Here is a 13,626-nt window from a genome sequence, read left to right on the forward strand (position 1 = left end):
TGACTTCCATTGCATTTGTTTTTCCTATGGAAGTCAATAGTTACAGGTTTTCAGCTGCAATGTGACAGTGTTGGTATTGCTCAACAACTAACTAAAACTTATTCAAATCACTTTAATCAAACAAATTAAAGTTTAAATAACTAAATACGAGACTAAAAGAGAGAAATAAAAAAAGACAAAACCACAACATTTTCTAAAAAACAAACAAAAGCCAATTTAAATAACTTACACCACCATAAGTGATAGAAATTCCAAAATAACAATGATCCATGGCTTAAAGGGATAGTTCACTGGCTCCAAACCCATTTTCTTCTGTTGAACACACACACACACACACACACACACACACACACACACACACACACACACACACATACTCACACACATACTCACACACACACACACACACACACACACACACACACACACACACACACACACACACACACACACACACACACACACACACACACACACACACACACACACACACACACACACACATTTGTTTTTGTGAAAAGTGGGGACATTACATAGGTTTCCATTCATTTTATACTGTCCAAAGGAGACTGTGTGCAGCTTTACTCTCTGATTAAACGCATCCTGTGTGATTTATAAGCTTTTTAAGAAATGAGGATGTCACCTATGTCCTCATATTTCACCTACTTTTTGTAATACCTGTGTCATACCTATGTCATTATACAGATTTGTGTCCTGATATGTCACAAAAACACACACACACACACGCACGCACGCAGGCGCGCACACACACACACACACACACACACACACACACACACACACACACACACACACACACACACACACACACACACACACAGACAGACAGATCTTTTGAAGAATGCTGGAAACGGGTAACCATTGACTTCCATGTATTTATTTTTCCAATGAAAGTCAATGGTTACAGGTTTTCAGCTTTCTTCAACGTACAGTTGAAGTCAGAATTATTAGCCCCCCTGAATTATTAAACATCCTGTTTATTTTTTTCCTCAATTTCTGTTTAATGGAGACAAGATTTTTTTCGACACATTTCTAAAAATAATAGAATTCTAAAAAATAAACTCATCTCTAATAACTGATTTATTTTATCTTGCCATGATAACAGTAAACAATATTTGAAGATATTTTATGACATTTCTATACAGCTTAAAGTGACATTTAAAGGCTTAACTAGGTTAACTATAGGCAGGTTAGAATAATTAGGCAAGTTATTGTATAACAATGGTTCTGTAGATCATCGGAAAAAATAGCTTAAAGGGGCTAATAATTTTGACCTTAAAATGCATTTTTTAAATTAAACACATCTTTTATTCTAGCCAAAATAAAACAAATAAGACTTTCTGCAAAGAAAAATATTATCAGATGTACTGTGAAAATGTCCTTGCTCTGTTAAACAACATTTGGGAAATATTAAAAAAAGATATCAAAGGGGGCTAATAATTCTGACTTCAACTGTATCTTATTTAGTGTTTGACAGAAAATAAAATAAACTCAGTGAAAGTTTAAACCACACAAGTGTGAATAAATTGATTTAATGTTTATGTTTTGGGATGGAAATATCCCTTTAAGTTTTAATACTGTATTTTAAGTTGCTTCTTAATGGATAAAAATCTGCCTGAAACAGATGTGCATGCAAAAGAAAAGAGTGGAGACAGACGATTATTATTTTTTTCTCCTTTTATTGAACACAAGAATTTTGACAGAATGAAGTCAGATTTTGTTGTCGGTTAGTATTTACAGCAGTGGCAGTGGGAGGGAGAGCTGGAAGTGTAGAAATCTGGATACAGTCAGCTGGGAGAAGGGCCTCTCAGTAGGGGATGAAGAAATGGATGTCGTATAAAGGTCTGACATGAGAGAGATGATGAGAGAAACCTTTTCCACATCAAACAAGTGTAATCTAGTCAGACGATGAGCTTTAAATGAATCTGGGAACAGACTTTTTTGTCTTTAAAGTGGCTTGATGGTACGACTGCGGCGGTAAACTGTGTAAACAAATTGGTCCCACATTAAATGGCAGTATGAAACGGAGAGAAACAACTTGTTTGTTTATTAGACCTGAATTCAGCTGGAAACGTTTTGTAATAACTTTCATTGTTAATAATATCATTACATTACACATGCTTAAAGGGATAGTTCACCAAAAAATGAACATTCAGTCATCATATATTGAAGAATGTTTGAAATCAGTAACCATTGACTTCCAAATGTGTTTTCCTTATATGGAAATCAATTGCTACTGGTTTTCAAAATTCTCAACACAAAAAGAGCTCATAAATGTTTGGAAACACTCCAGGGTGAGTATATGTTCTTTTTTTTGATGAACAATCCCTATAACAGAACACAAGTTTACATTCAAATAGTTCATGAAACTATATATTATTATATTTGTTCATGAGCTATAGATCTGTTTTAAGCTTTAACAATGAAAGTTATTAAAAAGTGATGTCGTCCAGCTCCACAAAAGCACTTCATGTTCGTCTAGTAGTGAAAGCAAAAACAGTGAACATACAAAATGATGAGTTCACTGACATTCAGATACAACAGGTAAAGCCTTTGACATTTTCAGTTACTTAGCAATTCAATTCGTAACCTTAACACCGATGACATCTAGTTCAGAATACATCACATGCATATTTCAGGTTTAAAAATAAATGACAAGGCAAATGGAATGAACGGAAAGATTTTTGTAATTCGATGGTGCCTATGAGACGAAATGCATCGAGACAGTTTTGTATGTGAATATATTTATATATGTATATACATACATGTCTTATTTTGCATCAGTTAAATAGAGGCATGTTGTCGAGATTTTGAGAACTCAAGTTTTTAAGAAAACCACGATCCATTTACATCCTCAGACCAAGTGACGACACGTTTGAGCATAAAACTAAACGTATTATTTTTACTATTTTCACAGTTTACAGATCTGGACCAAGTTGCCACAGAGAGAGTAGCGGCCCATCCAGGCCTGCATACGAGAGGATGTTTAATATTGAAGGCACCAACTCCTTTTGTGTCCGTATTTGACTTCTGCTGCAGTCAATGTTTGTTTGTGTTTAATTTATTTATTTTTGTTTGTATTTTCAAAATGTTTTTCTTTTCTTATCGTGATGAACATCATTTGAACTAACAGCTACAGCTTTCACAACCTATGGAAACTTTTTATTTCTTTATTTTTTTTCTAGTACAAAGAACACACTGTATTCACACTAGGAATTTTCACGCATTCACAGTGCACAAGCTTGCAGCCTAAAGAATGAGAAACACTGTACAAAAAACAAAACAAAAGTCAGGCTGAATATTCTTTATGCTACGATCCACACCGGAGTACTATGGCTTAAATAAAACGGAAATAATTTGGCCATTTAAGACATTTGAGAAAAAGCAACAAACATTAACATTTTTTATTACCATCGAAGGGGTACGACTTCATTCTGACGTCACGTTTATCAATTAATAATGAAGTTACCAATTAATGGTTAGGTTGCAAATTAAAAAGACTATTCTGTAATGTTTTATCCATAAGTCATGCCCAAACCCGTAAGGCAGGGGTATCAAACTCATTTCTTTGAGGGCCGCAGCCCTGCACAGTTTAGTTCCAACCCTACTTCAATACACTTACCTGGAGGTTTAAAGCAAGCCTGAAGAACTTAATTAAGCTGCGGTTACACTATAGTTTGAGCATGCGAAATTCTGTAGTATGGCGCTGCAAAAAGTGACGGGATTAAATAAGATGATTAGACATTTAAAAAGCGAGCGATTGGTCCATATTTAAAATTTCTGTCTAGAGAGGTCATGTTTTGATCCTCGATTTGTCTCACACAGTCAAGTAATTTTGCAGAGGTTACCAAGTTTGAACTTTGCAAAGCAGCGAACTGCAAAACTTACATGTTTCCACCCACCCCTACTCCCCCTCCTTTCTAGATGGTCGACACGGCGGCCCAGTGATTAGCACTGTTGCCTCACAGCTAGAATGTCTCTGGTTAAAGTCTCTACTAAACCAGCTGACATTTCTGTGTTTGCCCGTTTTCCCCGTGCTCGCCTGGGTTTTCCTCGGGCTTCCCCACACAGTACAAAAAACACAACCTAAGTAAGTTGAACATACCAAAATGGCATTATAGTCAAGAACTTAGTAAGCCGTATATCTCTCCTCAGACATTATATAACAGCCATTAGCCAAAAATAAGTCGGGGGTGTTCATCGAGATCTACCTGAGCTCAAACTCCCCTCTCGCCCTGCTAACAGGAGGGAGCCCAGAGCTCGAGGATCTTATAAGCTCAGGGCTCTCTCCCGGGACAGCATGCCAAACAAGCTTATTACCAATCATCAGCTAAGTGTGAAATCTTGAATTAGGGTTAAAACTAAACTGTGGAGAGATGTGGCTCTCCAGAACTGAGTTTGTCACCTGTGCACTGTAAGGGCTTGCAACCCAAAACAAATTTTCATACATATTCATATTCAAAACATATTTATACATATTCTCAGAAAAGTGACTAATTTGTAAAAATGCAAATGATTTCATTCATATAAAAACGTACGATTTTAACAAAGAAGTATGCACCCAAACCCCAGCCCTAACTCTCATTAAAGGATGAGCAATTGGTGCTAAAATGATCATACAAACTAATACAAATTAGCCACTAAATTGCATTGTATTTTTGTTCATCTCCATCTCAAATCAGAGATGCTTGTCCGTCCATTGAAAGACTGTTAACCTAAAACTCTGACACTTCAAACTGCTCAAATAACAAACAAACTGATCTCTTCATTTATTTTGAAGCATCAGATATTTGGGTGAACAGACAGGTTTGGACTGACGTGAGGATAAATCAATAACAGAATTTTCATTTCAAGTTAAACTAACCCTTTAAAACAACGGAGCACCAGTCAGACATCTTAAGGGACTTCCCGCAAGCATTATGAACACCTCATGTTTTCGTAAATCCACGAATGCAACAGCTGTTTCTCCGAGTAACACAGCAATTCTTGTACGGAATCCTCTCAAGGAGCCATTCGATCCATATCTAAGAGCTCCGAGTTGTTCCTAATGTTTTTTTAAAGGACTTGCGGGACGTTTTTAAGCAAAGATCACTGTGGGAGACCTATTTGACTCTCAATCCTGCTCTAAAAACCAAAACTAAATGGAAGGAACCCTGAGGCTCAGAGAAAACGGCATGTGTTGTAAAATGAAAGTATGTGTAAAACAGAAAATAAAGTGGCGATTTTTATTTCAAACCTAACCACTAGTTCAGACCTTTAGTTTGTGTAATCTTCTGTGAAGCAAACAGCAGGTTTTATCAAAGTAAAATGCTGTGAATACTCAGGGCTGGAATCATTCTGCAAAGCAAGCGTGCTAAAAATCTAGCGCTAAAATCATGTGAAAAAAATAAAATAAAAAGGCGGTTGTTTTTGTACATTATTTAAACACAAGTAAAACATTAAAAATGTTCCCAAAAGAATAAGAATGTGGCAGACAATAATGATGGCAATACTGCATGTTATAAGACGGGACTTAACTGAAACATCTCGCTGGGCTGAATGTGTAAAAGCAAAATTTCTCTTCCTCAAAAAAACAAAAACTGAGTGTACTTGAAAGATGCTGGTCTTACTCACAGAGGTCAAGGAGACTGTGCTAGAGGTGAAGAATCTTTCCTTCTTGCGTTTTTTGAAAGAAACGACATTTCAATAGTGATAACAAATGAAAAGTACAAAATCAAAGGCAAGTGTGCGAGCTCTTTAGGTGCTCTATACATCTACAGATGTGTTTTGTTCTGCGAAACTCAAAGAAGACACTGAAAAAAGAAAGCCTTGTATCTGAGAAGTGGTGGTGGTGTGGTGCTGTCTGTCTGCGACTGTCGTGCTGATTTCCCATCATGCTTTGCTCTCGTTGCCGTTCGCCTGCGGGGCTTCATTGGGGACTGTCTTCACCTCCGCCGGGGGTTTCTTTACCTCCGTCTCCGGCGCTTTACTTTTGTCATCTACAATGATTTTACCGCTGGAGGAGAGAAAAAAAGAGAGGTGCATTAGAAGAGCCTTTCACATCTATGTTTGGCTGCTTCTCTTTATACTATTTTTAAGAATCGGTTCACCCAAAAGTCAATTTGTTCACCCTTATGTTCTTACAAACCTGCATAAATGTTTCTTTTTGTCAGTCAAAAACAAAAATGACCAATATAATGAAAGTGACACATAAAAAAGTTATATAAAAATCTTGACATCAGCCACATTTTTCCTTGGTATTGAGAGAAGTTACAATAGTTTTGTACTTAATTTCTTTAGATTGATTTTAATCATGAATTAGTACTGATTCTTATGTCTACAGCCATTGATCAAGAGTTCATTTTTTTTACATGTAATCATTCAGAAATCATTCTACAATGCTATTTTGGTGATAAAAAAACAACTTTTTGTCATATTTCCAGTGCTTGGTAATACATGATTACAATTAATCTAGATTACATAATTAGATTAGAAACTGTAATACTCAATCATTCTTCTTATATTCATTCCCATCTTTATCTAGGGTCGCCACAGAAGAATGAATCACTTTAGTACTCATAATTAGACTAGATTGCATTTTGAAATTAACACAATCAGATTACAGTAACCTTTTAATAGACTACATGATTACAGCTTAGTTGTGCGCCTCGCTTAAACATTGCTTAATACACACAGGATGTAGAGCAAAACGCAAATACCTTTACAAAAGAAAAATAATTAAAGGTTTAAAATGTTACAAAAATTATTATTTTTTAGTCTACATAAATATAAAAACCTGCCATACCATGCCTTCTTCATCTAGTTTTTTTAGCTTATTTATGACAATTTGCTTTTGTATTATGTTATTATTATTATTAGTAGTATTTATTATATGCATATTTATATTTGTTTTATTAAAAACAAGCTGAGATTTGCCCACCTGTCAGGTTTAAGACCCTATGGGGCACAACATGTGTATTAGGCTATAACTCAGTTGTTTGACCACACGTTGTTATTATTGTTCATTTATTCGTTTGCTGGAAATTAGGACTGAATTTAGAAATAGTTTTAAAATAAATCTTTGCGTTAACAAGCTAAATTAATTATGTATAGGCTAATGGATCTCTGCGTACAACACGTTTCCCTATCCACGAGAGTGACAGTGAAAGTAAAGAATGAGGAGGATTCTCCCGCTGCAGATGCTCTGTACAAAGTCCATCAAGTAAATAGTAAATGCACCATGGCGGAACACAACTGACTCTTAAAAGGAATGGGAGATGAGACTCTGATTTGTTTATACTCAAAAAACACTTAAAACTCATTGGAATAATCTCAACCCTGTTAGATCAAACGCCACGGTGCAAAGCGGATTTTTCCGTCCTTAAAAATAGTAAAATTGGATACGGACACGCCCTTTATGCTTTTGCTCCCTGTGCTTTGCACATGGATAGTCAAAATAGAGCCCTATGTGTTTATCTGGCACACTTTACCGCTGTGATAGCGAATTTGTGAATTGTAAATACAGCGCCCCCTCTTTTCAAAAAAATGTATCGACATTCGTTAAACATTTTTATCAGTTTGAATCGTCACATATTTAAATAGATTTTTAACCAGCTCATATATAATATGGTCACTTTTTACAATTCTTGCATTCTTTTTTAGGCTTCTAAGTTGGATTTACCACAGACATTATTTCATTTATGATCTACAGAATAAATAAAGCTTATCCAGGTTTGAAACAACAATAGGCACAATAACTGATCATTTTGGGGTGAGGGAACATACTTCAGTGAAGCCGAGTAATTTCATTACATAACATACATTATTAATGAGCATGAGCATGTATGAAGACAGGAACAGTGCATGCAGGTATGATTCATATGATGGATAATCTTCTAAATAGGAAAAAGCTGGAGGTGAACAATAACTGCATATCACTGATGCAGAGAGATCTTCTGCTGCGGAGACAATCCTCATAAAACTACATAAATGTTAACCTCTCCCTCTGCGCTTATTTACTGTGTAATAGTTTGTTGATACACACAGCGTTTGTCTCTTGATTTCGGGCTGGAGGGAAAAAAAGCATAATAATAAATAATAAATTGAAAAATAAATGAAAATCATCCGCCGCAAACTGCCTATTACTGAATATTTTACAGGCACATAGACATGTGCTCTCAAGGGAGCTGACAGAGCACATAGTGGGCCTTGAAAAAAAAAAGAGGGAAGTTTACTTAAATTATTTCGCGGTAGGCTGATTCTTCCCGAGCGCTGATAATTCCTGTAATGGAATTGACTGTACTGGTGTGCCAAATCATTCATAAATGCATAATGAACCAGGAAAATTAAAGATGAGCTCTGCTGGCAGGGTATGGAGAGGGACATTCCCTGTCGCATTTCTAACATGTCCCCTTCTGTCCTATTTTTAGTCCACCTGCCCTGCTGAGGGGCTGATATCAGCTCAATGACTGCTCATTATATCTGTCAAACATGCCTGGACAGCGACAGCAGTTTGCGACTTCTTTCACACTGTGATGTGGGACCACCAGCACTGCTGCTATTTTCTCTCCAGTACAGGCTTATGAAAAGAAATGTGGTGATATTTTTGGTGGTATTACTGCGTGTTTCTCTACAGTTTTAAAGTAAAATGTATAGTGAGTGGAGTTAAAATTTGCCCAGCTTCCTTATAAAATAGCCCTATCCCGGACGAGCCCCCATGTGTTACATTCGCTTGCAGAATATATTTTGGCTAGGGGATAAACATGATTGTTGCAACATTTTCATATGGTATGTTAAATCATTCAAATCAAATAAAAAGTGAGTGGAGAAAAAAAGTTTAATGCATAATCCTATTTATAAATTTTGCATCACTTACTACTAAATTACATCATGAATCCACAATGTAAAAAGCGAGTAGTAGACTTTATAAAACAAAACAAAAAGTAAAAATGTTGCTTTTAAAGTGATTAGTTGACTTAAATGTAAACTTAAAATTGTCTTTATTATTAAATAAATAAACTATGTGCATAGTTATAAAATGAAGTTGAACCTAATTTGCTCTTTTTTCACTTTAAGTAAAGTCAGTTTGTCGGCCACAGGTTTATTCATTGTTTCAAGAAAAGTAATAAACCGCTTTTACAGTGTAACCAATAGTGTCAAATACTATGAATAAAAATGAATTTGCTAAAGCAATAATGCCATTTTACATGGTTTTTACATAGTTTTTGGGCTTTTTTTTTTTTGTAACTACGCACTCTCCATACATGTTTGTAATAAAATTTTATATGTATTTGTTTTCATGTCATGTTCATACTCGATTACTAGAGGGCCGCAACACTGCACAGTTTTGCTCCAACCCTAATCAAGCACAGTTGATCCAATTATTCAAGGTGTCCAAGACTACTATAAACTATAAGGAGGTGTAAGTTGGAGGTGGTTGGAGTTGTGGCCCACCAGGAATTGAATTTGAGACCATTGATCTAGTGTAAAAAGGAACATTCATTAAAGGAATTGAAGTTCTTTTTTTCCCCTCCAAATTAATTTTTTTTTCAATTTTAAATTATTCAAACTAGTAATCAAAAAGCATGTCTAATTGATTTAAATCTTGAAACTTACAGTAGCCTATCATACACCTGGCATAATAAGGTGCAAGATGTGTTTGAATAGATTTGTTGCTTTTTTTAGACCAGTGCAACATTAATTTTCACGTTTTGCGCCACATAGTTTAAATAGAAAATCCATTTGCGCTACTTTGTGGACTTATGGGCATGCTGGTCTATAAAGGAGGTGTGTTAAGGCGCATTGTCGGTGTGTTGCTAATTTGAGGAACTGAAATTGACCAACTAAAAGCTGGTCTAAAGTCCAACACAGTTAATTAAATGCAAATGTCCAAATGCGTACACATTGCTTAATACACACAAGAAGTACAGCAACACACAAATATCTTTAATTATGAAAATTAAGTATTCAAATGTAATAAAAATTATTAAATATAAATATAAAAACATAAATATAAAACCACTACCTCCATGCCTCATCTCGGGGGGTCTTTTTTTCAGTTTATTCATGAAAATTTGTTTAAGGTTATTATTATTATTATTTATTATATTCATATTTATATTTGTTTTAATAAAAACAATTTAGATTTGTTCACCTGTCAGGTTTTGGAGATGAATTCATCCTCGTATAGGACATAAGAATAAGACTTGTGTTTGGATATAACTTTTTGACCAAACTTTGTTATTATTGTTCATTTATTTGTGTGCTGGAAGTTAGAACTGAATTTAGAAATAGTTTTGAAACAAATCTTTATGCTTAATAAACTAAATTATTTATGTAGGCTAATGGATATCTTCAGCGGAGTGTGCAAAACACTATTTCCTTGAGCATTAATGTTAAGGAGTAAAGAGTAAAAGTAAAATAAATAGAATGTGAAGAGGCCGAATGAAGGAGACTTGTTCTTTATTCTTGCACTGCAGATGATCTGTTTAACTGTTTTCTTGTTAGTGAAGTGTTTAGTTTATTAACTTACAAAGTAAATAGCAAATCTGCCATGGTGTGTTGCAACTGACTCTTAAAGGCAATGGGAGATTGGTTTAATGCAGGTTATGCTCAAAACACAGCCATAACTCATTAACAGAATAAGCACAACCTGTTAGACCATGCGTTGGGCACAGAGTGTATTTTACATAGAAGTTGATTCGGACACACCCTTAATGCTTTTGCGCCATGCACTTTAGTCTTTGTACCTAGATTTTTTAAATAAAGCCCATAATATTAAAGTCAGTTATAATAAAGTTAATGTGTTTGTGTCCCCAAATAATAAAATGGCAAAGGCTGACAACACCACAAGTGTCTACATAAAATAAAGTGATGTCACAGTAGGGGGAATCTGCAATATTTTCCCATATTGTTTCTGATTGATGAGGATTATAAAAAAAGGAGTGGGTGAATTTGCCTAATAAATGCTGGATGTGTACACAAACTGTGGACACACATCTATGTTAAAACACTGTAAAGATGTGCATAATAACTCCATTTTAATTGATAATCTGCCCTGTAATCAAATCATTATTTGCATAAAAATAATAAAAGTTCATAAAATTTAGAGCTTATTGTACATAATGTACGTTTTAGGAGTTTTGCAGCACATTTTCCCACCAAACCTGGCTAAGCTCTCTCAGTAACAGCAGAGGCACAGAGAGGCTTTGTGGAGGAAATAAAAGGCATAGGGTGTCTTGCCTTACAATCTACATGATCTCGCTAGTACCACACAAGAACAAGCTGCTTTGTCAGTGTCCGAGGTCTGATCTGTTTGTCCCCTGGCCGAATGTCATTACGCTCATCACAATAAAGCTATCTGATCACATTCTGGACTCTTATAAAGAGCGGCCAACTGTGCCGAGTCCCGGGGAGCGACTGCCGCAGACACAAAAACATCATTATTCTTCTGAGCCAGCAGGACCTTAGAAGAACAGGACAAACGCGATCCATCATTTGTCAGTTCGCATTCACGGCGAGCGTCTTCAAAAGCGTGAACTCTCATTCTTGAAAGAGGAAAAAAATATTCTGACTTATGGTGTCTTGAGAGTCTAAAGATGGCAGATCAAGCACCATTGATATTCTGCATGTTCTGTGAAGACCAGGAAATCGCTCAGGTAGCCGAAAATCTACAGACGGAGCCAACGAGCCCAGGTGGCAGTCTATGAGAAGCGACTTCCCTGGAGTGTTTCTGCTCAAATTAGACAACTGAGCCGGGCTGATGCAGAGAGAACAAGCCTGACGTGCTGACGGGCCATACATAGAAAGTGCAAACTACAGAGCACAAATGGAAGTGGGGAAAACAAAGTCTCTGGTAAATATTTAACAAACGGCATGCTACTGCTAATTCCCTGCTGGAAGTCTTGGCTGAGTGTTTAAGAGACGATTTTCTCTGTACTTCGCAATAGAGCGAGGAGCGTGTTTGCTAGCAAGGAGGCTGATTCGCACGAGTCTGGAGACGCTGCTGCTTCGGGCTCCATTAGGCACTTCCACAAAGCTAGCAGGACTGAAGCTGTCAGATGTGAAATGTTCCTTTAATTTTGTAATATGCACCATTGAAAGCACTGCTATTCTGAGGCGCTGAGCCGAGGCTCTCAGCGTGGCTCCAGCCACTGAGAAGCAGGGTTATTTAATTTATGTACATTTTGTATATTGCAGATGAAATTTGCACTAGATTTATAACAGTTTTAACAAAAATGTTGCATACTGCAGTGCTTGGGAACAATAAAATGTGCTATAAAACACTTGTAACTCATATCATTCTGGCAATTCTGGTGCATTTATGATTCAGAGCCATGGAGCGGATCCACTCACATCTTGTGTCAGATGGAGAACAAGGGCTGGCTGGATTTGGCAAACTTTGCAAAGTTCATGGCAGGGAATCTTTGGAGGATTTTCAGGAGATTTGTTTGAGGCTGTTTGAATCAACAAAATAAAACTCTAATTTCATTTGTGTCATCTACACAATGTTTCACATTATTTTCGTAAGCAGTTGAATGCTGGTAGAAGTAGCTTTAAAGACAAAATGATTGGCCCTTCTGTGAAATCTTTTTCAAAGTTCCCCAAGTAATGTTTAATAGAGCAAATGTTTTACACTTACATTAGTTCTTATTACATATTTACAGTTAGGTCCATAAATATTTGGACCTATTTGACACATAACACACCAACACAATCTATTTGGAATGAGACAAACAAGATGTGCTTTAACTTCAGATTCTCAACTTTAATTGGAGGGTATTTACATCCAAATCAGGTGAACGGTGTAGTAATTACAAAAGTTTGCAAATGTGCCTCTCACTTGTTAAGGTTCCAAAGGTAATTGGAATATTGGGTTCTAAGCTGTTCCATGGCCAGGTGTGTGTTATTCACTCATTATTCCAAGTACAATGAGCAGATAAAAGGTCCAGAGTTCATTTCAAGTGTGCTATTTGGAATCTGTTGTCAACTCTCAAGATGAGATCCAAAGAACTGTCACTATCAGTCAAGCAAGCCATCATTAGGCTAAAAAAACCCAAAACAAACCCATCAGAAAGATAGCAAAAACATTAGGCGTGGCCAAAACAACTGTTTGGACCATTTTTAAAAGAAAGAATGCCCCAGTGAGCTTAAAAACACCAAAAGACCTGGAGGACCACGAAGACAACTTTGGTGGACGACCAAAGATTTCTTTCTCTGATAAAGAAAACACCCTTCATAACAGTGGGCCAGATCAAGAACACTAGGTGTATGTGTGTGAAAGTCAACGATGAAGAGAAGACTTTGAAGGGAAAGAAGTGGAATGTTATGCAATGGCCAAATCAGTCACCTGACCTGAATCTGATTGAGCTTGCATTTCACTTACTGAAGACATAACTAAAAGGGAAAATGCCCCCAAAACAAGCTGGAACTGAAGACAGTTGCTGTAAGCCTGGCAGAGCATCACCAATAATAAAACCCAGTGTCTGCTGATGTCCATGCGTTCCAGACTTCAGGCTGTAATTGACTGCAAAGGATTTGCAACCAAGTATTAAACAGTGAAAGTTTGATTTATGATTATTATTCTGTCCAAATACTTTTGGACCCTTAACAAGTAGGAGGCACATA

General features: G+C 36.3%; 1 protein-coding gene across 7 annotated transcripts in view; it reads right to left on the reverse strand.

The window, feature by feature from the left end:
* Positions 1 to 1,680: 1,680 nt before the first annotated feature.
* ncam1a (neural cell adhesion molecule 1a) overlaps positions 1,681 to 13,626 on the reverse strand; it is a 414,266-nt gene continuing 402,320 nt past the window's right edge. For 6 of the 7 annotated variants that reach the window (XM_005161139.5, XM_068215774.1, XM_073934239.1 and 3 more), the window contains one exon: positions 1,681 to 6,016. In XM_005161139.5, the coding sequence (XP_005161196.1) occupies positions 5,893 to 6,016 (124 nt within the window). In that variant the 3' untranslated portion in view covers positions 1,681 to 5,892. The remainder of the gene's footprint in view (positions 6,017 to 13,626) is intronic. The other variant, NM_131202.2, reaches the window with a different exon arrangement.

Source organism: Danio rerio, chromosome 21, assembly GCF_049306965.1.
Source record: "Danio rerio strain Tuebingen ecotype United States chromosome 21, GRCz12tu, whole genome shotgun sequence".
Taxonomy (NCBI): Eukaryota; Metazoa; Chordata; class Actinopteri; order Cypriniformes; family Danionidae; genus Danio; species Danio rerio.